Source organism: Harpia harpyja, chromosome 2 (assembly GCF_026419915.1).
Source record: "Harpia harpyja isolate bHarHar1 chromosome 2, bHarHar1 primary haplotype, whole genome shotgun sequence".
Classification (NCBI taxonomy): domain Eukaryota; kingdom Metazoa; phylum Chordata; class Aves; order Accipitriformes; family Accipitridae; genus Harpia; species Harpia harpyja.
In genome coordinates, this window is record NC_068941.1 from 70,158,872 (window position 1) to 70,182,229 (window position 23,358).

General features: G+C 39.2%; 2 protein-coding genes across 8 annotated transcripts in view; one reads left to right on the top strand and one right to left on the bottom strand.

The window, feature by feature from the left end:
• Positions 1-18,772, top strand: part of CCDC149 (coiled-coil domain containing 149) — a 52,196-nt gene extending 33,424 nt beyond the window's left edge. For 2 of the 6 annotated variants that reach the window (XM_052780331.1, XM_052780335.1), the window contains exons 10-14: positions 6,114-6,190; positions 7,557-7,589; positions 11,281-11,388; positions 16,419-17,012; positions 17,628-18,772. In XM_052780331.1, the coding sequence (XP_052636291.1) occupies positions 6,114-6,190; positions 7,557-7,589; positions 11,281-11,388; positions 16,419-17,011 (811 nt within the window). In that variant the 3' untranslated portion in view covers position 17,012; positions 17,628-18,772. The remainder of the gene's footprint in view (positions 1-6,113; positions 6,191-7,556; positions 7,590-11,280; positions 11,389-16,418; positions 17,013-17,627) is intronic. The other 4 variants (XM_052780336.1, XM_052780332.1, XM_052780334.1 and 1 more) reach the window with 4 other exon arrangements.
• Positions 18,773-21,375: 2,603 nt separating this feature from the next.
• Positions 21,376-22,899, bottom strand: SOD3 (superoxide dismutase 3). 2 transcript variants are annotated; one of them, XM_052780337.1, is made up of 2 exons: positions 22,752-22,899; positions 21,376-22,298 (listed from the first exon to the last, which is right to left on the bottom strand). In XM_052780337.1, exon 2 carries the CDS (start codon positions 22,280-22,282, stop codon positions 21,569-21,571), a length of 714 nt encoding a protein of 237 aa, XP_052636297.1. In that variant the 5' UTR covers positions 22,283-22,298; positions 22,752-22,899; the 3' UTR covers positions 21,376-21,568. The 2 variants fall into 2 exon arrangements, with proteins under 2 accessions (XP_052636297.1, XP_052636298.1); XM_052780338.1 differs by having other exon boundaries at positions 21,376-22,317; positions 22,752-22,882.
• Positions 22,900-23,358: the final 459 nt, after the last annotated feature.

Below are 23,358 nucleotides of genomic sequence, written 5' to 3' on the forward strand. Positions count from 1 at the left end.
GGTTGAGAGAGACCTGTCTGCCTCTGCTAGGCAAGGATTGGTTTGCTGCTCAGGTTTGGGACAAACCATAATAACACAGAGGGAACTTGTAGCAAGTAGTTTGTAGGGAGAGCTAAAGAAAAGCTGCTGGGAGGAAGGACACCCTTGAACTGGAGGAGAAGATATGGGATAATTGGTTATTAATGTAGGAATTTGCTAATGAACACTGGTGGGAGTAGTAAATGTTGCACCTAGGAAAGGATCTGAAAAGTTTTAGGGTAACATTTGTCACAGGCTAGCTGCCTATGTGTTGTACAAATGATAGCTGTTGCTCCTATAGTTACTTTGCCAAGAGTTGTAGGAGATAAACACAGTTGGATTGCTACTATATGATTTTTTTAAAAATCTGAACTGAACTTTCAAGGAGGATTTGTTTACTCTTAGCTGTTCTACTCATCAGTAGAATTCTTTGTGTCTTGTACAGCTCCTATCATTGCAGAATATAATAATTTTTGACACATTTTCTGACATTCTGATATTATTGTCCTTTTACAGTGTATGAAAATCACAGCTAGGAAGTGTTCCTTGATTCTGTGCTCATTTTTTTTTTCCTTTTTTTTTTTTTTTTTTTTTAACACCGAGTCACTACTGGTAATCAGAGGTTATTCAGGCTTCTCAAAAGCACATCAGGACCAGATGCCAGAAACAGGCAGACATCTTTCATGAAAGGAATGAGTAGTACTGAAGTAAACTGTATTGCACTAGAATAGATGATTCATTTTGAAAATTGATAACTCTGATACTAGGTAGACTCCATTGCATAATTCTTAGTGATGTGGAAACAGAAGTGGAGGAGCAGTTTATAGCCACTCTTAATACTCTTGAGAAGGCAAATGCCTAATCAGCTAAAGGGAGACTAAAGCAGTGAAAATGTAGCCCAGATCTAACTGACGGCAGCTCAGTTAATTCATGTCTATAAGTGTGTCCCGTAATGCAAGAGGAATTCCTGCACTGAGCAGTGCTAGTGAAGGGCTACACCTTGCTCCCTTCTTACCGCTAATGTAACATCAGAAGGAAAACATCCAGAGAACAATTTTTGTTATTCCAGGTATAACCAATCTTTGCCTTTTATATCATGATACTGTATCATTACCTCATGTTCTAGTTTGCGTACTCTTGCCCATAACTATAGAAAACTTCTTAATTTTGTATCTCTCTCTGATCACGTGCAGTCTCTTGCATCTTTCAAATGTACCATTGCAATGATGGCTTTACTTTCTGATACCACTGTCTCTGCTTTCAACTATTGAGTACGGGTTTTGTTGAGATAAGTCTTCACAAGAAGATATGATTCTTTTTATATGCATGCCCAACTGCTCATATGTAGCCACGGGAGTAGAGATTGGATGTGTGCACAAACTAGTATTCTATGCCCAATAGAAGATCAGGTCTTAGAGGTGACAGTCCACATCTCTCCCAGGTCAGGACTGTGCTCAGAGCTGTAGTGTTGTATTCAGTTCAGGATGCTTCATGGGGAAAAAAAAAAAAAAAAAGATAGATAAATCCTGGGCAAGTTGAGTGAAGAGCCTCAGCAACACTCCTGTGTGGTATGCTCATTCTTTTTGTCACCTTTGGCGTTAGTGGGATTAAAGAAGCTTTTAAGGAGCTAGGAGGAATGGGAACTACTTCAAGTAGAAACACCTAAGATACAAGAATTAAAGTGAAAAAGGGAAATGCAGGTAGGACATCACAGAGAAACATCCTTTATTTGAGGTGCATTAGCTGGTTTTTGAGGGCACTTATTTGCCAAGTAAAAAGTTACAAGTAAAGGCTGCTAACTTCTGGAAATGGGGAAGAAACTGCCCACCTGTTAGAGAAGGTTAGAGGTGAGAATGACATCAGTGCACAAGTAAAACAGACAGGTTCATAGACTGGTACTAGTAGAAGATGCATTCTTTTGTTGAAGACATTTCTCCATTCAAAGTAGGAAGATGAGAAGGATGTGGGGCTAGAGAGAATTGTAATGGCAAAAGGTCATAAATCAGAAGGTAGTCTTCTCCTTCACCCCTCTGTCCTGTTTGCCTGGCTTTTCCTGCAGAAAGACCATGTTTGGAGGACACAGTTATTCTTTGAGGTGGTTGTTTGAAGAAAGTGAGATTTATTGGGTAAAGAACTTGAGATTTTGAGGTGGTGGTTTCATTCAGGGAAGAAGTTCTGCTTTTGATATTTGATAGATGATTGACTTATTAGTGATTCTGTTACCAGTAAATGAGACTTTTCAGACCATATGAACTTATTTTCCTCCAAACAGTTAACCTACTTTAAAGTCAAAACCTCTTCTGTTGTTTGCAGATTAAGGTATGGGTATGTAAGTTTACAATAGCAGAATGGTAGATTTGCTTTCTGATTAACTGAAGCAATAACAAGACAGTGGATTTTTTAATGTAGATTAGAATGTGGGTCTGCTGTTGAAGTTGACTTTCTGCTGTTACACTGTTGTTGAAAACATCCGTTGCCACTTGCTCTTGGAACAGACACACTATTATTATTGCTGCTTTTCTAAATATGTGGCATGATCAAAGGAGCTGTGGGAGTATGTGCCTAGGAACAAGTAGGCTAAATCCAGCCTTTATTTTTTTAGTCCCACTTTTAAGAAAAAAAGAACTTGTTTGAGAAGAAAACAGGTCATTTTCCCTAGGTGATTGGTGGCTATTACTGCTAAGTTTAAGTAATGTTGTATGTTTTTCTTCAGAAGCGCATTAGCTTTTAATTTGAAAAAGCAGTTGTAAATGAATTCTGTATGCAGTAATGTGTTTCAAAATTAAATAGTTACATAAATGCAAAAATAAACAGTCCTAACCCTGCCTAGAAAGTGGATAAAAATCTTTTTTTTCTTCTGCCAGAAATAAACCATTTATTAGATGTTCTTTTTAGGGCAATTTGTTCCTGAAATTGGCAGCACCCATGCAAGCCAGATTAGTGTAGAAGCTGCTCTGCTGCTTAGACATGTTGCACTAATTTTAACATTTCTAACTTGGGCAAGCTTGGTCAGGACCAAAATTACAAAAAGAATTGTGTCAGTCTGTAACTGGGTAAATGTTTCCATGTGATATATAGAACTAGATATGTGACCGTGACAGACCCTATTTACAGACATTTGGGTGATTGTATCTGTATGAGGGTATATGTCTTCTGTAGCAAGATCTAAATTGAAAGTGAGGTGAATGGAGCTCAGGTGCAGTAAATCAGCACAGCTCCCTACAGATTATGGCCACGTATGTTAGGAAGCATGGGAGATCCAGAAGGGAGCTTCAGAATTCAGGTAGGAGCATTGCTGCTGTTACATGAACAACAGATTTTTGTAAAACCTTATCCTGAAGAGAGGTTTAGGCTAACTCCCTTGTTGCATTAGACACATGACCAGAGGACAATGGAAGTAGCTATCAGCACCTTTGTCCATGACATGATCCTTCTGTTTCAGTCGAAGGATCTAGTCCACTGTGGCTAGAGATAAAAAAAATAGATCAGAATTTGTGGCTACCAACCCATGCAGCCTCTTTAAAAATACCTACTGTTCAAGGCCACCACAACTCAGTCTTCCCACAGCACACATGGATGTGGCAAATTATCTGGAGGTCACAAGGGAAAGGAAGGAATGGATAAACCACGCTGTGTTCAGGATTGCTTACACATTTTATTTTTCAAAAGATGTTTCTATAAGAACTTGCAGCTTTATGTGGGGTTCGTTCCTCCCATACCTGTCTTCAGATATTGTGGTTTGAAGCAAACTAGAATCATACACATCCCTGTATTTTGCTGTCTTCCTGAATGAAAGGAGCAGGGTTAAGTATTGTCCTCTCTTTTTGCCAACTGTTGTTCAGAGCTGCAGAATGATCCTTCTATGTGAGAACCTGCAACAAAGGTTAAAAAATATCTCAGTGTCTCTTCTCAGGATCCAGTAGGAATTACCAAGATATATTTGTTCCAAAACCTTTAGAAATAGTGTGCTACAGCTGATAAGTGAACTATAAAATTTAAGAGAAGCAAGAGAAAAGTGACTTTGCTATTGTTGTCTGAATAACAAGAGCAGTAGAAATAACTGAACTTGATGCAGAGGCTTGAGTTTCCTTCTGTGACACAGCTAGCTGACAGGAAGGGTAGTATCTTTCCCCCCTTTTCTGCCCTGGAACTACTGGTGAACTACTTATGAAAATAATAAGGATTTTTTCTTCTCCTGGCAGAAGTGCTCTAAGCTTGTGACCTGTTTGTGGTGACAATCATTAGCCAAATCAACGTTGTTTTGTCAGCTCCCTGGCTGAGCTAACATAACACAGAAGAAGTCTTGCATCATCTCTGTCTGTTCCCTGCCCCTCTAAGCCAGTGGAACTCTATGTCCTTCAGCTGACCCTTGGTGGGGCCTTAGACAGGGAGATGGGAGCGAGCAGGCTGCCTGTGTGCAAGGCAGAGCTTCTTGAAAGTTGCTCTTGTGCCTTTATCCATCACCTGTTGCTTTGTACTGCAGAGTGCAGTTGCTGGGCATTGGGCTGTACACTGGGATATGAAAACAGAGGTATTCAGGGTGAGTCTCTCCTACCAGATGGAAGCATTCCGAAAGTGAAATCTAGACTTGAACAATTTTGATTGTAATTGGAGAAGACAGTAATAGATCCATCATAACCTGGGTAACCTATTTGATTACTGAGTTTCAATGGGGAAACAAACGTAACTGCTCCCAAATGTCTTCTCTCCTCTGCTTGTAAATGTGATGGACTGTTTGCTTTTTAGCTGATACACACCCCTGTACCTTTCAGTGCTTTCTTTGATACTTGTTATAAGCTTTCTCTTTCTCTTTTTGTAATCTTTAAACTACTTACAGGCTTTTATAGTGTCATTGCAGAGCCCTCACAGTAGAAATTTCAAAAATACTTAGTCCTTGTTAATCAATTTTTCTAGCCCCTTTGATATTTGCTGAGGTTGCTATTCTTCACGCCCTTCCCAGATTCTGCCATCTTGTCAGTAGTGACATTCCCAGTATGCTCAAATGTCTGCAGCATAAAACCCTCACTGGAGAGCACGCAGTGCAGTATTACACAGCTCTGGTGAGCATGGGAAGGTCCTGTTGCCTTGCTGTGTTGTGATATCCTGCTTTTCTCAGCATTCAGTTCAAATTTAACTGACTTACCCTGTTGCTGTAATTTGATGAGTAAAACTTGCTGTCCATTTTCTCTGCTGTCATGTTTAGAATTGCTGCTTCATCTAGGTTTCTCACTCTATTGAGTATTGTTTGGGATTTACTCAGACTTCCAGGAGACTTGCTGTGCCTGTGAGAGAAACACTTTCAAAAATTCATTGGAAAAAAGGGCTTTCTTTACAAGATAGAAATCTCTCATTTGATCTGGGGAGAGAATTAAGACTAAAAGGTAAATCCTGCAGGAGGGCTAACTGCAAATAGTATTTGTGTAGGAATCAGATACAAAAGAAGAGATGACCCAAGAAATGCAGTGAAAACTAAGAGTGGGTGATAAAGGCACTAAAGAGCTTGAAGCTTTTTAGTAAAGTAGAAAACAGAATTCAGCACTAAAAGAAAAGATGTAGTGGAAAAGATATTCCTTGCCATTTTAAGCAATCTTAGTAATAGAGAAACCTCTGTGAATAAAGGGCTAGCCCAAAATTGTGCCTTAGAACTTCAGAATCAATCTAGATGCTGCCTTGAGTTTTCCATATTTTGTCTGCATAGCTTTTACCTTCTGGTTTTAGCTGTAGAGAAAGTAAGAGTAACTGGGAAGAGACATTTGCGGGCAAGGAAGTAGAAATATTGTGAGTTGGTATTCTTTGTCTTTACTGAAGGGCCAAGGCTGAATGTTCAGTACATCCTAGACTTTTTTTTTTTTTTTTAAAAAACCATGGGATAGATTAGACAACTATATTTCATTTTCTTTTAACTCTGGGGGAGGTTGTCCAAAGCCATTAGTGAAAAGAGATGACTGTATACAGGTTTACTGCACTAGTTAAGTAACAATTTAAAAATTCAACTGTAGTCATGTAAGCAATTGGGCTTTGGTTACCTTAGTGTAACAAGGAATCTCATCTCGGCTGACTGTCCCTGGCTTTTGTTTTTGTTTCTTTTTCTGAAGAATTCTAGGGAATCGAGTGGCAGAACTAGAAAAGAAATTAAGAACTTTGGAAATCGCTGGCTTGTGGAGTCTTCCAGGTTAGTAAAAATTCAAGAGAACAGCTTGCATTATTTAGTTTTCAAGGGTATATTTGCATTTACGAAAAGCTTGGCTATAATTTTTTTAATGACAGTTATTTTACGAATGTGCTGTTCAGCACATTTGCAAAATTAGAAACTTCTAATAAATGTTAAGTTGAAACCAAAAATCACTAGACTCTTTAAACTCTGATTCAAATATGTATACTGAAAAAAAAAAGTTTTAAATACTGGAAATAATCAAATTGTCTCCATAGTCTGCAGGCAAAAAAAAGGGAACTATTTTATTTAAACAGTTATATAAAATGATACACAGGATATTGACCATTATGTTTTTCAACAAATTTTATTTATTAATTTTGTACTTCTTGTAACTTCCATGAATTTTATTGCTGTATTTTTAATGTTTTTCTGTAGAATCATAAACTCTGAGAAATTGGAAATGTAAATGATCTTAAATTTTCTAGTTCATCTCTCCAGAACAGGCTTATTCCCTGTAGCATCTTAAGTATTGTATTTGGGTTTGAATTACTCAAGTAATGGGAGATTAATCTGCGTCCTAATAGACCTCGCTGTTAGGAAAATGTGCAATATTTAATTTACATTTACTTTTTGCTTCTTTTCTTCTCATTACACCTAATTGTGTCTTCTTTAACCACTGTAAATTATGCTGCTCCATTGTTGGTGTTTGCATCATTAGGCTTTGTTGTTTACGGCTTCCTATCGGTGCTACTGGGGGTGGGAGATAAGTGTGGTTTAGGCTTCTAGTTTTTTGTCTCTGTGTTTTTTCCACCTAACCTTTCTATCTAGAAGAAAACATTTGACAAAGCTGAAAAGACCTTGTGACAAACCTATGCTGTTCAACCATTTGGCCTGATGTGGTATATTTCCACTTTAGCTTGGCCGTTGTAGGCATTCTCAATCACCTTTCTGGAACTGGCTCTCGTCTTGACACTTTCCAGAACTGAAGGTCGCACATTTGTTTCCATGGATTACTCTTCATTTAGTCACCTAACATTAGTGCATTTGTCCCTCCCCACATTTTCCAAAACATGCAGGTGAAATATTTGTCTAAGACCCTGGTAATGCAGTTCTGTACATTAGTACAGATGTGTATCATAAACTCACCAGTTTAAGGTACTGTAGGGTTGTTTGGTTTGGCTTTTTTTTTTTTTTTTTCAAAAATAGTGTTCCATGAAATTCATACCCTAATAAATGCAGTGTTTCTAATCTTTGCAAAATGTATTAAAAAAAATGGAACAGTGGGAACTTCTTGCACCATTGTTGGTCTGCGTAGGTAAGACATCAAATTAATGTTTATACAATAACAACTGTCTCTTTCCTTCCTTTCTTTTGCTGCCTGAAGGCCTGAGCTACAATGTCTCAGTGGGATTTGGGAGTAGGTTCTGCTTAACATATATTTTTAGTAACTGATTTTAGCAGTACGTTAAATATTGTCACTGCATGTAAACAAACACAAATGTTATCTGAACATTTTTATATTGGGCAGATTAAGATGTTCAGTGAAGTGAGTTAGATGACCACAAGAGAGAGGAAGGCTGCTCTACAAGACAGTTCCTTTAAATTGAGGAAAATAGTAAGAAAGGATGATCTTAAATAGTTGTAAAGGAATTTTACACTGGATTGCGAGTCCTGTTGAGCCCCAAGGTTTGTTGATTTGCTGCTTGCCTTTTAAATCAAGAGTGCACTTTTGTTTCCAAGTACACTCTAGTCCCAAGGTGGTCAGAAACAGCCTTGCAACACCTGGTGGGTCACCAGTTTTCAGAGCGTGGAAAGCTTCCGCTCCATAAAACAGCAGCATGTAACAAATAGTGTGGGAACTACCACAGTGCACTCTGCAGCTCAGTGTTGGCTTGGGTGAGGGGCAGAATATGGAGAGTATCTCATCTAGTCAGTCTTAAATCCAGAGAGAACAAATTATTATTTGGTTGAGTTGAACTTTTTGTCATTGGAAAAAATATGCAGATGAAAGCTGATGTTCAGTCTAGCACTGAAAGAAACGCACATTATAAATTGCAGGTTTTTAATCTGAAGTTAACGTTCCTACTTAGGCATCATTGTCCATATAACATTTATAACATCCACTGTCACCATGGTATTAATATCTTCCAAATGGTGTTAATAAATGATGTTAATAAACTTTACCCTATTGAAGAAAGAGCTTGACCACTTCTGATTTTTTGTTAGGTGACGTATTTGTCATCTGCTTTTGAAGCAATGCATGAATGAACTATGGGGAAGCTAAATCAAAAGGAAGTGTGTATTTAATATTTGAAATGGTGAAACTGGTAGTATAGTTCATTTTCTGTAGAAGTTCTGCTCACCACAAACTTTAGCTTCCCCTGTTTGGAAAATGGGCTTTAATTAGACGAATCTCTTGCAAGGTTCATCGCTGAAAAGAAAGCAAGCATGGGCATAGGTTTGGCTCTGATTTTCTTTTTATGAGCCTACTTGCCTTGAGAAGAAAGCAGAGAATGTGATGTTCGCAGAAGCATTTCTTTGCTTTGTCTTAGGTACATTGTGGTTCAAATATGCATGCATTATATGATAAGTGTATTCAGCAATAGTACATAGTAAACACCACCTTATTCCTCTCACAGTTTGATGTCACTAGACATTCAGATAAGTAATTCCATATTTTTAAAAAAACCTATCATTTCCTGAAAATTCCAGATTTCCACTGAAAAAGAGCCTAAGAAAAGAGCTGACTATGACTCAGCCTTTTTCTGTCTGGGATGATAAGAAAGTTTTGGTGCTGCCTCTTGCTCTGCAGTAATCAGCGTGGAGCAGAGGCAAGGTAGAATTAATGGTCTCAGCAGCTGCTGTGGGTATAGCCAGTTAGAGTGGTGTAGGGTGCAGCAGAGGTTATAAAGGGATACCCATCCCTGGAGAAAAAAATGACGAATTTACTACTACTGAAAACTTATCTGTCTGCTTATTTTGAGATCTGTGTACTTTTCACTAAAGTCCTTGAAAATTTCATTGAATAGAGGAACACAAAGCTATGTAAGTTATGAAATTGAGCTTACATGGCAGCTAATTGAAACTCCCTGTGTGTAATCCAACTTCAGATCATGATTCACAGAATATAGTGCAGCAATACCCCCATGCCCCTCCTTCATGAATGGATGTGAGTCGCTGTTAATAAATAAATATGCATCGGACTCTTTGGGCCACATCTGTTGCTTAGATGTGTGGATACTGAGCTTAGCTTTATTTTCAGTAACCAAGTTGGTTTTCAGAGAAAAATGTGAAAGTAAATGTGTTTACTGTGTAAATGCTGGCTGGAAGTCAAGAAGTTTCTTTTTTGAAGCTTGTCTTGCAATCTTCAGGGACTTTAGCTCAGGCTTTACTCTTTTATTCCAAAAGAAGAAGACTCTGCTTTCTCTGTTAAAGCTCCCTTGCCCAATTCTTTTAGTCATCATCTTTTTCAATTTTACTTCATCTGTTGGATTCTTTTTGGATATGTGGTTACTTTTGAATGTGTATGAATATCTATTGGATGTTTTCATACCACTAGTTCCCTGTATGATTTAGTTCTTCTTCCAACACAAAATTCCTTCATTGTTAACAGGAAAGTGCATTTGTCCAGGCGCTTTTGCATTTTGAAATAGCCATTGGATTTGTTTTGCCTTTCCCCCCCCCCATTTTAATTAATTTTGCCTTACACTGGGGGGATTCTCCACTTTGCTTTGGTTAATATCATTTTTTATTACTTGCTATGGTGAAGGAAGAATTCTGATGCATACTTGACAGGGGATCAAAGCTTGGCAAGATCCATGTTTCAAAAGCATTAATTGCATTCATATTGCTGCAGTATATACCCCAACATGTTAAGGATATAAAAATGTCATTAATACCTTCAGGATCAAGGTATTTATAGCCACTGCTTTCAAAAGTAGTTAGGGATTGGGGTAGTCCAGTTAGACTCCATGGGAACAGCTTGACTTTCATTATTTCTTACTAGGTACCAGAACTTTCTCAGAGCTGGATTTATTCCATGGATCTCCTGACCTGGTGCTCTTTTGAAAGTCTTTGTCTGGGATGGGTGATTAGATTTAGGATGTTGCCTTAAGGTGAAACGTACAAACAGATTTAGAGGGGAGAAGTGGTTGTTACATAAATGTCCATTCTTATGGAGATAAATAGAGCAGTAGCTTGCCGCCTCCCCAGCCATTACTTATCAGTTGGCAGTTGTTCTGGAGGCCACACAAACACCACGCTTAGCTGATCTTGCACATTTCCTGCCATTTCCCCTCTAGGTTTAAGGTAGTGTCAGTCACTAAAAACACGAGCATCCTGAATAGTGGAGGACTTCCTAAAGGATCTGCAGGTGTTGCTTTCTGTATGGCTAGTATATGTAAAGACTAGGCATCTACAGCAGAGTCCTCAGCTGAAGAGTTTCTTGCACTATTCTGTCTGCAAAAGAGCTGGAAAATTGCCCTTTTCCATTTGGTTTAAAACGAAAATGCTCAGAAATGTTTTTGGAATTTTCAGATTAAAATCCCTCCTGTTCCCTAGCCAAGTATACTTGTTTGCTCCATCGGTTCTTAGTTATGCTAAGCTTTTAATATTTTTTTTAAAGGGAGCATTGTAGGATAATATGTGTGTGAGTCTGTACTGTAAAACTATATATGTGATACGAGCTGGCTCATCATTGAGGCAGAGTAATAAGAGAGTAAAGAGTCAGTGCTGAACACTTGCTGCTAATAGCATGCAAATGATCCATTACTCTTTGTAAAACTTTTGGTATGATCTGATTATTAATATTCTGAATTGAATGCTAATTGCTAATACAATTTGCTGCATACAGCGCCTGGTCTTCTTTCAAAATCTGTCCTTTACTCAGTACTGCAGGTAAAAACATACACCTTTTCTGTATTTGACTTGCATATTCCAGCTCCAGTACAGAGTATTTTTTTCCATGCTGTAGAAGGATCATTTGAGATGCTTTTCCTGTTCTGTACTTTTCAATAACATTGCAAAACAGTTGTAGGATTTTTGAATATCCTTAGTCCACAATGGATGTAATTGGTGAATTAATGGTTCTAACACTTTGATTGTTTCAGGTGGAAAGGATACCATAACATTCAGTGACCCAACCTTGCCTGTTATACAGCAGTCCAGGTCACCGTTGTTAGCGTTTACTGATAAGCCACAGAAAACTGAAGTACAAGGTGAGCACCTGGCACATAAGGAACATGATGAGAGCTGAGCACTCATTTCTTTCCAAATAAAAAGTAATAAATTTTCATGCTGGCACAGCAGAAGCCAAAGTTTCAGTGGTCACAGAGATTGAATAAATCATCCACAAGTAAAATGGATAGATGGTCCCAGTACAAATAGCAAAGAAACGACTGAAAAATGACTGTTGAATAGATTGCACAGGGCTAGAGATCAGGTCTTAACACCTCAAAGAATTTTCCTGCCAGATAACTTGATACTGTGAGAAGTTATTCATGCCATCTATGTTACAGTTAACTGCCTCCTGCTCTTTTTCCCTCAGTTAAAATGCACAGTAGGAGAGCAGTCTGTGGAACTGGCTTAGCACTTTCCTGCATTATAGCTGATACCTAGATGAAAGGCTTCCTGATTGCACCCAGTAAATTGAAATACCTGACTCGTTTTCCCAGAGAAATTGACTGCTTTTTTTATAGTCTTGCATGTGTTTTGTTAAAAGTCCTTCCCCAATAGCAAGCTTTAACATCTCTCCAAAGTCAAGCTTAACTTTATTTGACAGTAGCAGGAGATAGTGCTTTGCTGATAACCTTAATTTTTTTTCCTTAGTTTTTCATAATGGATGGGAGATGGATTATTATGCTTGCCTATCAGCATTTGGATAAGCTCTTTAATGGGCATAACATTTTTGGTATGCCCAGATCTTACTCAGCTAACCATGAAACATCATAAACTATTTATTTGTTAGTCCTAAAACTAAATAGATTGTGGCTTAATTTTTACTTTATTATCCATGTCATCATCTGATAAAACTTGACAGCCAGACTGATCGTTTTTTATAATCTTGATCAGCTGATATTTTTGCTAAAAATAAGTAGTGAAACTATAGTGAATAGTTCTCCGATGAGTAATAATAACTCATAAATATTCATTTTTTGCCTGCTTAATCATTGTTTTTTAATTAAATCTGCAGTTACTAACAGTATTTACTTGGTGGCATTTTGCTCTTTCTTTTACTTATTTGTCCTAGGTGAGGTTGGTATTACAGTTTTGATTAAAGCTGCCTGTCAAATCTCATCAGACCCTGTTTCTGTTGCTTTGTAACACTGCCAAACTTTAGCTCTGGGCTGAAGCTTTCCATGCTGTGTTTTCTACTTCAGCTGATTTTTGTAATGTCAGCCAAGTCAGTTTTTTGTGTTAAATTCTGATGACCGTGTGTTTTTTGTGGGTTTTTTCCTTTGCTTTTGGTGGTGGTTTTTTTTTTTTTTAAAACATGCAAGCATTTAGTATATGTATAATTGAAAGGAATTTGAAATCTGGGGAAAAGGTTTCCACCCTGAGAAAACAGGCTGGTGTTTCCACCCCATTCTAAACCATTCAATTTCAAATCTCATCTGCTAAAAACAACAAAAACCAAACCAATGATTCTGTTAAGCTTGCTTTGTGCCACCAACGCTGCTAAAACTCTGCCTGCACCATCTAGAGGGAACAAAACTTGGAGCAGAGAGGAAAGGAAGGCTGAGATCAGGAATCTCAAGTGATGGGAAGACTAGAGTAGGTGGGGATTGACAGAGTTGAAGGAAGTCTGAGTGAGGGGGGACCTGCATCTGGCTGAGCAGAGGTCAGAGCACAGGAGCAAGGAATCAAAATGCTGACAGTGAAAGCAAGGTGTGATAAAAAAGATTGAAAGGAGAGCTAGGCAGGGGAAGAGTAGAAGAAAACAGCCTTGGAGGGGAGAAGGCAGACAAGGATTAGGCCTATGGCAGTCATGGGAAGAATCAGCTCCCAGGAGGTCTTCACCCTCTTTCCTCCTCCCCATCCCATAACTGTAAAAGAGCCAAGATCAATCACAGAAATCCTGTCATTAAACTGGAGTAGATTAAGAAGTTACTGTTCTGCCTGCACAAACAGCTTGATTTTTCCTGTTGCATGTGGTCCAGTATACCTGACAACCTGCAGTGAGAACTCAGACAAAACTCACCTCTGTGATAGTTTAAATAAACTGGGCCAACTTTTCAGTGACATAGATGAGCACATATATACTACCAGCTGTGCAGGGAACACCATAGCTTCTAGCAGTAGGTGGAGCAACAGTAACTTCTTCTTTTTCTGGAGGATGTTTGGGGCTGCCATCTTCCTTCAAAGCCTGGAAAGGAAGCAGTGTGTTTTCAGCTGTAGGGCATGTCCCTGTGCTTGGAGTCACACAGCTTCTCTGCAGTCGGCAGCTATATGGGAGTGATACACTGAGTCACCTTTTGTGCCACTCTGAATAGAGAATGACTGTCTGCTGTTGAGTTTTAGAAGCTTGATGCATATTGCAATTTTTCATCTATACAGTGTACCTTCAAAATCTGGGGGAGCTTGGCAGCTGGGAAGAACATAGGAATGTGTTCACCTGCCTTCATTTACCAAGCGAGTATGCCCTTGGTTTAAAAGTATTCCAGAAATAAAAACAAAACCACTTTCTTTTCCTGTTAGTTGAATGATCACTTGAGTGAAAACAGTTGATAAGCAGAATAGCAATGAAATTCTTACATATCTGTCGTGGTTTAACCCCAACCAGCAACTAAGCACCACGCAGCCACTCACTTGCTTCCCCCCCCACCCAGTGGGATGGGGGAGAGGATCAGGAAAAGAGGTAGAACTCGTGGCTTGAGATAAGAACAGTTTAATAGAACAGAAAAGAAAAAACCAATAATGATAATGATAACACTAAAAAAGTTACAATAGTAATAATAAAAGGATTGGAATATACAAGTGGTGCACAGTGCAATTGCTCACCACCTGCTGACTGATGCCCAGTTAGTCCCCGAGCAGCGATCCCCCAACCCCACTCCCCCCGGTTTATATACTAGATGTGACGTCACACGGTATGGAATACCCCGTTGGCCAGTTTGGGTCAGCTGCCCTGGCTGTGTCCTGTGCCAACTTCTTGTGCTCCTCCAGCCTTCTTGCTGGCTGGGCATGAGAAGCTGAAAAATCCTTGACTTAGTCTAAACATTACTTAGCAACAACTGAAAACATCAGTGTGTTATCAACATTCTTCTCATACCTAACTCAAAACATAACACTATACCAGCTACTAGGAAGACAATTAACTCTATCCCAGCTGAAACTAGGACAGTATCTTTAAATACTAGGCCTGACGTCATGTTGGTCAGGTATAGTCCTTTAAATAGTACCATTGATATTTGGTGCCTGTTTGGCCCAGGAAATGTTTTTAGCTTTTGCACTAACATACATTCTTTATCAGAACTTTCTGTTATACATCAAATGTTGCTCTAGCTAGATCTACAGGTAATCAGAGGACTTTTTCAGGCTTTTTTTATCTAATCTATCTGCTTATCCTGGTCTCATCAAGGCCTGTTTTAGTCTGTACTTGTTATCATTGTTTCAGTTAAGCTGGACGGTAGAAGTCTGTAGGATATACTGTGCAGTTCCTGTGTTAAAATGCATAATGACATAGTGCAATCATATGAATTAAAGACTGTCTTCTGCCACCAAATCTCATTTTATCCAATGCACAGGATGGATAGTGTAGTGGGATAGATTGTACTTGAGTATCACAGCTGCTAATGAACAGCTATTCAGGTTTTTTCCCTCTTCATTGTCGAATGCATTGTTCCTGCTGTATTGCCTGTGCGCTATTTCAAGCATTCCCTGAAGACAAAAGTACTGTTTTTCCATGAACTTTTCTCTGGTGATATAGTGCTTTGAAACAACTTATCTTCAGAAAATTGCAGCAAGGTGATGGGATGGTGTTATCCCACTGCAGAGGGAGGAAACTGAGGTACACAAAGAGTAAGGTAGAGTCCCTGCTAATTTCAAGTGCCAATTTGAGGTACATAAGTTTTGGCTCTTTTTGGAGCACTTTGAGTATGTGTGTTCAGATATACAACAGGAGCAGAGCAGTACTGCAAAACAAGCTCCTAGGTTTCCAGCTGAGTGCTCAGATAATGAGGATTAGATCCAGTGGGTGATCACCTTTTGAAAATTAATTTATCCCTGCCTTTTCCACATACTTAAATTCCAGCTCTTCAAAGTAGCATTCCTAGCTTCCTTAATGGTAGTAGGAGTGTCTGTTCCCTTCATGCCAACCAACCCTTGTCTCACTCAGTCGGTAGCTCCCAAATTACAAATGAGGCGGGTCTGATAGAGACAGTAGGCTCCTGTATTGTGTAGCTCTGGTCCGTCCCTGCAGCCAGGCTGTCCTGTGCATTGCATGAGGCAGGATTCCTGCGGGAGAAATAGTGTAAATGCTCACATACTAAAAGATAATGCATCTGCATGACAAGAGTCGTTTTAAGCTGTCAATGCAGCTGTACTTCTGGCATTTCCTAATTTTTCTTACTTGACTTCACAAGCTTATTTTCAATGAGGCTTTTTGTCCTTAACTGAGGTGAGGACAAATTCTCTCTCTTTGACAAAGCTGTGTGTTTACACATTGCTGTTTTCTCTATTCTGACACTTTGTTCAGTGTTTGCCTTTTGGTATAATCGTATATTTAAAATCCTTCCACTGCTGCTTTGTTTTATGCTGTTGCCCAAATAAGAATAATCTTTTATGTTAGGAAAAATGTTGCAGGACCAATAATGAAACTTCATTATTAGAGGAAAGCCTGTGAAAAGCTCCAAATAAATGGAGCTTGTGTTAACCCCTGAAGGTGGTAGCGATGTGGGGATTAATGTTAAGGTGTGCCAGAAATTTCTGTAGCTAAGTGCATTGCTTAGAGTTTATATTCCTCTGAAAAAATGACCCTGCTGTTCTACAGTACGGTATCCACTATGACTGTTAGTTAGAGTTGTTGGTGTTAGGCTCCAAAACAGGGCCAGATCCAGCAAGAAACTTAGTGTTGATTGCTTATCGTCTAAGAAACGGGCCTGGGATGCGGTAGGGAATCACTCTTAGAAATTACTTACTGAGGTGAATTTCTCTGTGGTCTGGCACTGGTGGTGATGGTCTTCAGGTGAGATATATCATAAATACCTGTGACTCACTAGAGCATCTTGCTATTCCATTTCTCTTTCAGCAGAACAGAAGGGAGAACATGCTGAAACTTGTGCTGTTGCAAGTGCGTCCCTGGCTCCAGAGGGAACAAACTTAAATAACAGAAACCAAACTAAACATTTTTATCCTTCATTACCCCAACTACCTTCTGAGGAAGAAGAAATAAACAAGCTTGGAAGTCAGATAATTAAGCTGACAGAGCAGGCAGTTGCAGAACTGGAAGGGAAAAGAGCAGGTACTTCTGCAGGGGAGCAGAAGAGGGTGGTTGGAGCAGAGCTTAATGGTTCATCTGAGGGAGAGTTCCCACTTTCCAGCCCTGACCCATCCAACCCCACAGATCCCTCAAACTCAGAGAGTGAACGAACAGCTGAAACTGAGGCCCTGAAAGACAATGACGAAACCTCAGAGAGCGATTGTGAAATTCCAAATGAAAGAGGGGATCGAAATAGCAGCACTGTGGATGAGGTGCATACTGAGGACCATGGAAGGCATGGAGGGCTCAGTGTTACAACTGCACACACAGATAACAGCTTTGAGGAGCTCCCTGAATCTGAAAACAAGAAACCATCTGATCCTGCTGAAAACTGTGAATATTTGGATAACAGTTTGGCTTGAGGTATGAAATCCAGGCCCTCGAGCATCTCACTGTAATCCTTTTGCAGTGTCTGTGCTGCTGCGAGTATGATCAGTGAAACAGTGTGCCGTAGGGCTGATTTTTACATTGAACTGTTAATATTTGTCTAATAAAGGTGTTTTTCTGTTAGTTTTGGCTATAGTGTACCAAAAATGTAAATTATCTAAGGGAGGGAATTAGTGATGAGGTTTAATTGTGTTGGTTTTTTGTAATGATTTGAAGTTTCTACATAGATTGATGTAATTTACATTAGTGTAGCAAAGAAACCAATGATAATGATTTATCATGTTATCACTAGGCTTCTGTAACATGTGTGGTCCTAGTGCTGGACTGTGTTTTAATGGTTAGAAGTGTCTTCCAAGGATGAAAAATTTGGAACGATAAATTGAGAAGCATCTTAAGGCTGCAAGCTTTTGCTTGTTTCTCAGACTGTGTTCAGTTTCTCTTTACATATAGTGACTGTAAGTACATCCTTAAAATAAAATCACTATTCCCTTATAGGAAGTTTCTGAAAACCATCCTTGCATGTATATAGTTCTCTCATTACAAACCTTTATATCTTCTCAACTGTACAAAATTTTTCCTTCCCTCTCCCAGCTCATCTCATGAAAATGCAGGGAGTTATTTCACCAGACACTGAGAACCCAATTTAATGAAGCTCTGAAGGAAACATCATCAGAGAAGCCAGAAGTCTTTCTGTGAGAAACGGCAATGCTGTTCCAAAGCAAGGAGAACAGCAAGAGGAGAACCAGTGATGCGCTGTCCACCTACTTGGCTCTCTCAGTTACTGGAATTGCATTCCTCAACTTACAGGAGCTGGAACAGCCCTCGGGCTGAGTATCGGGTGGTAGATTTCAGCCTACTCCATCTGTGCCCTCCTTTTTAAAGGAATCTCTGTCTTTTTTTATTTTCTTATGTTTTGGAATTAAGGATAACTGTTCCTTTCCTCCTCATTTCACCAGTCTGTGGTGTGGTAGAAGGTTTATTTGCATTGTTGCCGCTTTCTTAAACTTCTTCCCTTGTTGATGTTTAGTCATAGGAAAACACTCCTATAATAACTGGGGAAAAGGGAGGCTGCTGTGTCATTCCCTAGCTCGCTCCTAATGCTGGAGCTGTGCCACTCTGCTCCTAGGAAGGCAGCAACAAGGGAATACTTCATGTTGAAGTTAGCAGCTGTTGGAGAAGGAGAGGCATGTCTTTGCTCTCCTGTTTGTAGCATAAGGAATAGTCTCTGCAGCTGCGGAGCTTCTATGGGCCAGCAGCCGTCAAGGCAATTTTTCTGCTGGCTTGGGACCTAATTGTCTGTAAATGTTCATTTCTCACTCCTAGAACTTGAAACCAATCAGAGAGAATTAAACCAAATTTAATAAAATACTACTAATAAAAAGGAAAATCCCTCCCAGATTGAGTCCTTCTTTGACAAATAACTGCCAGCTGCAAATTTTTACAGCCCACTTGTCAGCTACTGAATAAACAGAGTTTATATTAGCAATACTGACAAACTCTTCTGTATATGGAAGATGAGCTAGCAGGTGCTGCCATAATCAAGGTGTCAGAGTCCATGAACAGTTTGTATTCGGCAGAAGAAAAGCTACATGTAAATTATTACATATAAATATAAGGAATGATAGTGGGAAGGTGAAAAATGTGGCTTGTCTCTGTTCTCGTGTTTTCCCTAGCAGGTGCATTTGTGTAACCCTTTCCGTGTCTGTCTGCAGGCAATAAAGCCATGCTCACACTGCTCTTCAAAGATGTTTCCTTTCTTTTTAAAGGTAATTTGACATTGCAGCATTTCACTGAACTAAGCAGCAGCCCTTAGGAACAAAAACCATCTGTATATTTAAGCGTATTAGGGACATGAAGCAGTAAAAAGTTTTTCTTTCATTATCCTGATCACCACTTAAGTTCCTCATCACCTGAAAAACCAAGAAGAGCTTAAGTATTTGAAAGATTGTTATGCTGTTCCCATTAATTGTAACTGACTGCATTATTGACTCATTTATATGACAGTACTGACAAGTCAGAAGAGAAATAGCTGCAGAAACTGAAATCTCCAGGAGAATGTGGCAGGATTTTTTCCTTTAATGCGTGAATGTCACATGAAGTAGCATTTTATTGAAGATGTATTCTTTTCCATCTTTCACAGACTAATCCTGCGCAGAGCTAAATATCAATGCAGTGAGAACTGAGGCAAGCAAATAAGAAGGTCAAGATTTCATGTAGCTGAGCTCAGAAGTGTTGAGGGTGTTATATTGTTTCCCTGTCCTGTGTCTTTCCTGACCCACAGTTGTGTGAGTTAGCATTTTGCTCCTGGTCCCTTAACAGCCAGTTAATGCTATTAATTAATGAAGAGCTTGGTGCAAAAATTCGAGCAGGTAGAAGCAGTGCTGGACCAACAGCTTTTTAGTGCCTCGTTCATTGATTCTTTTTAGTATGTTTTTTTCTGTGAGAACATAGAGATGTACAACCCAACAATTAGGACATCTTGGTAATTATCCTCACACCATTCTCCCTCTTAGATGCCATTTTTATATCTTTGCAATCATTAAATTCCAGTGCAATATCTAGATCTCTGGAAACATCATTTTTAGTGCTATATCACTGCTGCAATACTGTCCCTCTCCTTTCTGCTCTGGTGAATGTGTATTCTAGCTATGTTTTTAGCCTTTTCCCAGGAAGACAAGACTTCAAAGCCAGGAGACTTGTAGAAGTAAGACGTCTTTGCTGCGCTATGTGCTAACTAATTGAATATTCTTGTCAGTATCTTCCTTGGATATTGCTTTAATTGATGTTGTTGTGCTATTAGAATGATGATTTTTTTTCCCAGTAAATTAATTGTTTTGTTGTGGAATCAACACTACTTTAGGTTTTTGGGGGGTGGGGTGGGTTTGGTTGGTTGGTTTTGGGGGTTTTTTTAGAAATGCAGGAATTGCATCCATACATATAAGTGGTGTTGGTGTTGGGCTTTGGGGAAGCAAACTTGGAAGGGAATGTTGTGGCAGGGGTATGGGGAAGATGCATTGCGCAAACTGATTTTAAGGAGGTTGTCTCACCTAAAAGTGAATTAATGTATTATCTGTGAGAAGGATTTCATTTGAAACTACGATGTTGTGGTTATTTGAAAAACAATGTTCACTGAATTTGTAAAATAAGTGTGTGAAAATGACAGATTAAGAAGCATCTTTTAGAATGCTGCTTCTTTTCTAAGTGAGACTATTTTTAAGCATATGGAAATTTGTATAATAAAGACAGTGGAATTTCTTTAATCTATATGAGCTCAGGAATGTATTTCAAAATCTTAACTGAGATTAAGTTGAAAGTCTGCTACATTTCTAAAAGATAGGATTTTGTTTACCAGCTTCTGTTTTGTAGCTTTACTTTCTAAATTACACAGTTTAATTTATTTGAAATTTTTTGTTGCTGCCTGGATTAACTGCACAACACTGCACAACACACATTTTGTCATCTTTAATAAAAACATTTCCTGATACGCTTGTTCTACCTGCTTGTTCCCTTTTCTCTTCTCAGTATCAGATGAATGATAGTCCTGAGGTAGCGTTTTAGTGTTTTCAGTGAGTTGTGTTAAATTAAGAAAGTAAAGCTTTATCGAGTGAGAGTTTTAAGTCTGAAAATTATCTGACTTAAATCTTTTCACTGTCACTTCTCCCAGGCTAAATTGACTGATTTACTTCCTACATTTTTTTTATGAAGAAACACACTCAGTATTTTTTGGCTTTGAAAATAATATTTATCTCTGATCTGCTAAATTTATCATCATCTAAGCAGCATTAAAACTTCTGTATACAACCTAGTTACTAACAGGCACATACTAGAAGCTTTAGGGAATTTTTGCTGGGGAGTGGTGGTAAACGGGAATATTTCTTTTAAGTCTGCATTCAGATGTAAACAGTGTGACTTAGCCATGTGGACAATTTAAAATAGATAAGAAGCTTATACGTGTTTGTGAGTAAAACCTGAAAATACAAGTAGAATACTGTAATGGATCTAAAGTTTAAAACAGAAATGTCTGTACTTTCCTTTTTTTAGGGGAAGTCCATTATCCAGGTCTTGCAACACAACACCCAACACTGTTGAAAGTACAGAGATCTTTTTGCCTTTCAGATTTGCAGCTAAATACAGGATAGCATCTAATGAGAAGCAGTTTCTTACTTATCCATCTTAACTTTTTTTTCCTTTAGTATCTAACTTGTGCTCCCTTAAGAGCCCCTTACAGTGCACAGACTCTTTACAGACTATCAGCCAGCTCCGTTAGCACTCTTCCTTACATGCATTCAACTCCCAAACTGCATAAAAGGGAATCTTTTCAAGAAAATACATCACAAGGTTGAGTTGATGCTGTTTTTATTGATGGGCTTACAGAAAGGAGGCTCTACAAAGTGATACGCATTTCTGAGAGGAGCAAGCAAATGGAAATGGGAATCCTTTAGCCGTGTATCTTAGTGGCCAATGGCACAGCCTAAGGTACTTTGTGCTGCCCAGGCTGTAACCAGCTTGTTGATCTTCACATAAGCCTGGTTCTATGTTCGTCTGTTGAGCCCTCTCTTCTTCTTGTCTGTAACCTCAGACAGTTTCTCTTCCCACAAGTTCTTGTTGCATATCCCAATCACACAGCAAGCCAGACGTTTCCCAGCATTTCCATTTTCCAAACTGGCCTTATTGTTGCCCTTACCCATGTCGTCTTCCTGCTCATGGATCACAACAGATCTGCCCATGATGGAATATGGACCAAACATAGTGGCAAAGAGATTTGTTTTGTATTTTCTGATTTTGCCTTCTTTAGGAAAAAAGTTGCCAAAATCCCCTGGGTGACGGGGGTGATTCACACCGAAAGGGTTATAATGTCCTCCTGTAGAATCACAGCCGTTGCTGAGATCCCCAAGCTCATGGATGTGTATAGCTCTACCAGATTGATTATTATCCAATGGAAACCCATCCAAGTAAAAAATGGCTTCTAATCTTCCATGTGAGTAATGCTGTCTGAATAAGACTTGTCCAGTCACTTGTGGCTTGTCAGCATCTATTTTGGAGCTGGGTTTCATTTCACAAGTGGCGTAAATCATCCCATCAGTTTCATTACCAGGCATTACCGGGTGGAGCAAATTCTGCCAGAGGTCGTTAACTTTTTTCTGTATGTCATAAAATGACTCTTGGCTTGGATCGGTTTCTTTGGCTGTCATGACACCAGAGGCAGACAGGGCAAGCCCAGTGACCAGAGAAAGAAGCAGAAGCATCTTGGTAATTCAGAGCCTGCAAAAGGTACAAGAAGCTACAAAGAATTAAGGGCTTTTTTCAGCAGTATGGCGGGGGAGAAAGGCACGCAGCCTGTGGCAGTGCTGAGCAAAACAGCTGGAGCATGGTCCCAGTCGACTGCTGCTTTCTAAATCTGTCTAATGTGATGAATTGAAACTAAATCAGAATGCATATGCATGTTTAAACACATACAACTGACACCCATGACTAAAAGAAATGCTAGTGATTTTATATTTTATGCTAGATCTTTATCTTAAAAACTGCTTCTTTTTCCCTGCAGGAAGCAAGTAAGCCAAAGTGTTGTTTAATCTATTTTTGAGTTTGTATTGAGACTTTCCTCCTGCTACAAATTCCAGCAAGACAGTTTGCCAAGAGGCTTTTTTTGGTCAATCTACTTAACCATTGGTTAGGCATTACAAACAAAAAGTAAAAATGCAACAAGTTGATTACCTTGCAGAGTTGCAGAACGCCTCAGTAGTAGTTCTTTGCCTCTGCTCCCCTCAACAGAGATGTGATCAGACAGAAAGCCAGAGCTGTTTGAAGTTGATGCTTGTGGGAACTGCGTGTTTGTGCAAAAGTTAGGTAACGCTGGCTCAGGGGAGGCGTCACCGGGAGAACTGTGGGAGGGGGGAAGAAGTTGTAGGCATTTTCATTTTGGGCAGGGTGAACACTTTGTCCTTTCTCAGTTACTTTGTTAGTCTGGCTCTCAGTCCTCACTGACATTCCGAAAAAAAGGAAAAAAGTTATCAAGCTTTTAAATTAATCTTCCTTTTGATGACTTCATGTGCTTATCTAAAACAAGCAACCTTCAACATGCCGTGCAGCGAGAGGGAGCTTTATTAAGGCACAGTTGGGCAGTTCACTCACTTACGTGCTGGTTGTCATGGAGCTGGTTTGCTTTTTTATATCTTTATTAGCCAAAATTGAAAGTGGTGCTTGAGAAACATGAACTGTTCCACATGGATGTATACCAAAGTTTCTGTGGTTTTAAAACCTGAAGGGCACTATTCAAACTGTCAGATGTCGAGGTACATTTCAGTGATGCTTCTCTGTAAAG

Excerpts from the sequence above, each read along its gene's own strand:
- SOD3 (XM_052780337.1), bottom strand. The coding sequence starts at position 22,282 with ATGCTTCTGCTTCTTTCTCTGGTCACTGGGCTTGCCCTGTCTGCCTCT.